Consider the following 1034-nt stretch of genomic DNA (forward strand, 5'->3'; position numbering starts at 1 on the left):
GATCATGGTTCCTAGGTAAATCTGCTCAAGTAATAAATCATGCTAAAATTTTCTTTAATCAAAAGTCCCCCTTTTTTAGCTAATGACACACCTATCCCATGGTTTTCTTTGGTAAAAACTTATCCTGCCGCAAAAGATAAGGCAAATACCCACCATTCCTTCCCTCCCAGCCCTCTTTCTTCACATCCACAGCCAAAAAGAAAGAAACAGCAGATGGTTCCAGCAATGAAGGTCTCTGCTTTCCAACTCAGTCCTCGTCTCCACATCTCGAACCCCCATGGCCATCAAAGTCAACCACTAAAGCTTCTCGCACCAACTTTAAAGCTCAAGCCATCGGTAATAAGAATCACCACAGTCCGTACTCTTCCCTCGTTTAAGAAACTGCTCTATTTCAATTCTCATGAGAAGATCGCAAAAATGAAGTTTTTTGAGAAGGATTCATCGATTGAACTCCAAAGATTGCTTCTTTTTGGTGGTTTCTCCTTCGCTTTTGCTATTCTTCTTCTAGGGTTTGATGGGCAGCAGGAAGCCATGGCTTTTGGACCGGAGGGGCCTCTGGTTGAGGAGTTTTGGGATAATGTGAGGAGATATGGCATTTACTTCTTGACAGTGAGCACAGGAGCAATATACACTATTCTGCAGCCAATTTTTGAGCTTTTGAAGAATCCTGTCACTGCAATTTTGATTATTGTTCTGGTTGTGGGAAGTTTTTATCTTCTGTCTCAGGTGCTGAGTGCCATGGTAGGAGTTTCAGAGTTTAGTTATCAATATGCATATTGAATACTTATTATTAAAACTATCTGGGTTGCAATGAATTATCCTGTTGGGCTTTTGTTTCCTTTTCTTCAATTCTTCGAAGGGTTGCTTGTTTGGATGGATTTAAAATGCATGTAAGTTGGGATTAAGAGTCAGATAAGTAGGGCATTAACATACATACCAAACAATTCTTATGTATTTACATGTCAAAAACCTAAGCATTCACAGTTGAATGCAAAATAATTTCATCATTATCGCTTTTCAAAAGTGAACTACAC

The 1034-nt window shown here is 39.4% G+C and overlaps 1 protein-coding gene across 1 annotated transcript; it reads left to right on the top strand.

Annotated features, from left to right (window-relative positions):
- Nucleotides 1-75: 75 nt before the first annotated feature.
- On the top strand, nucleotides 76-840 carry LOC110034781. Its single transcript, XM_020739023.1, has one exon. The coding sequence runs from the start codon at nucleotides 214-216 to the stop codon at nucleotides 778-780; it is 567 nt and encodes a 188-aa protein (XP_020594682.1). The 5' UTR covers nucleotides 76-213; the 3' UTR covers nucleotides 781-840.
- The last annotated feature ends 194 nt before the right edge of the window (nucleotides 841-1034 follow it).

The sequence above is a fragment of the Phalaenopsis equestris genome, unplaced genomic scaffold (assembly GCF_001263595.1).
Source record: "Phalaenopsis equestris unplaced genomic scaffold, ASM126359v1 Scaffold193330, whole genome shotgun sequence".
Lineage (NCBI taxonomy): Eukaryota > Viridiplantae > Streptophyta > Magnoliopsida > Asparagales > Orchidaceae > Phalaenopsis > Phalaenopsis equestris.

What these genes read in the sequence shown, in the direction of transcription:
- LOC110034781 (XM_020739023.1), top strand. Translation starts at nt 214, where the DNA reads ATGGTTCCAGCAATGAAGGTCTCTGCTTTCCAACTCAGTCCTCGTCTC.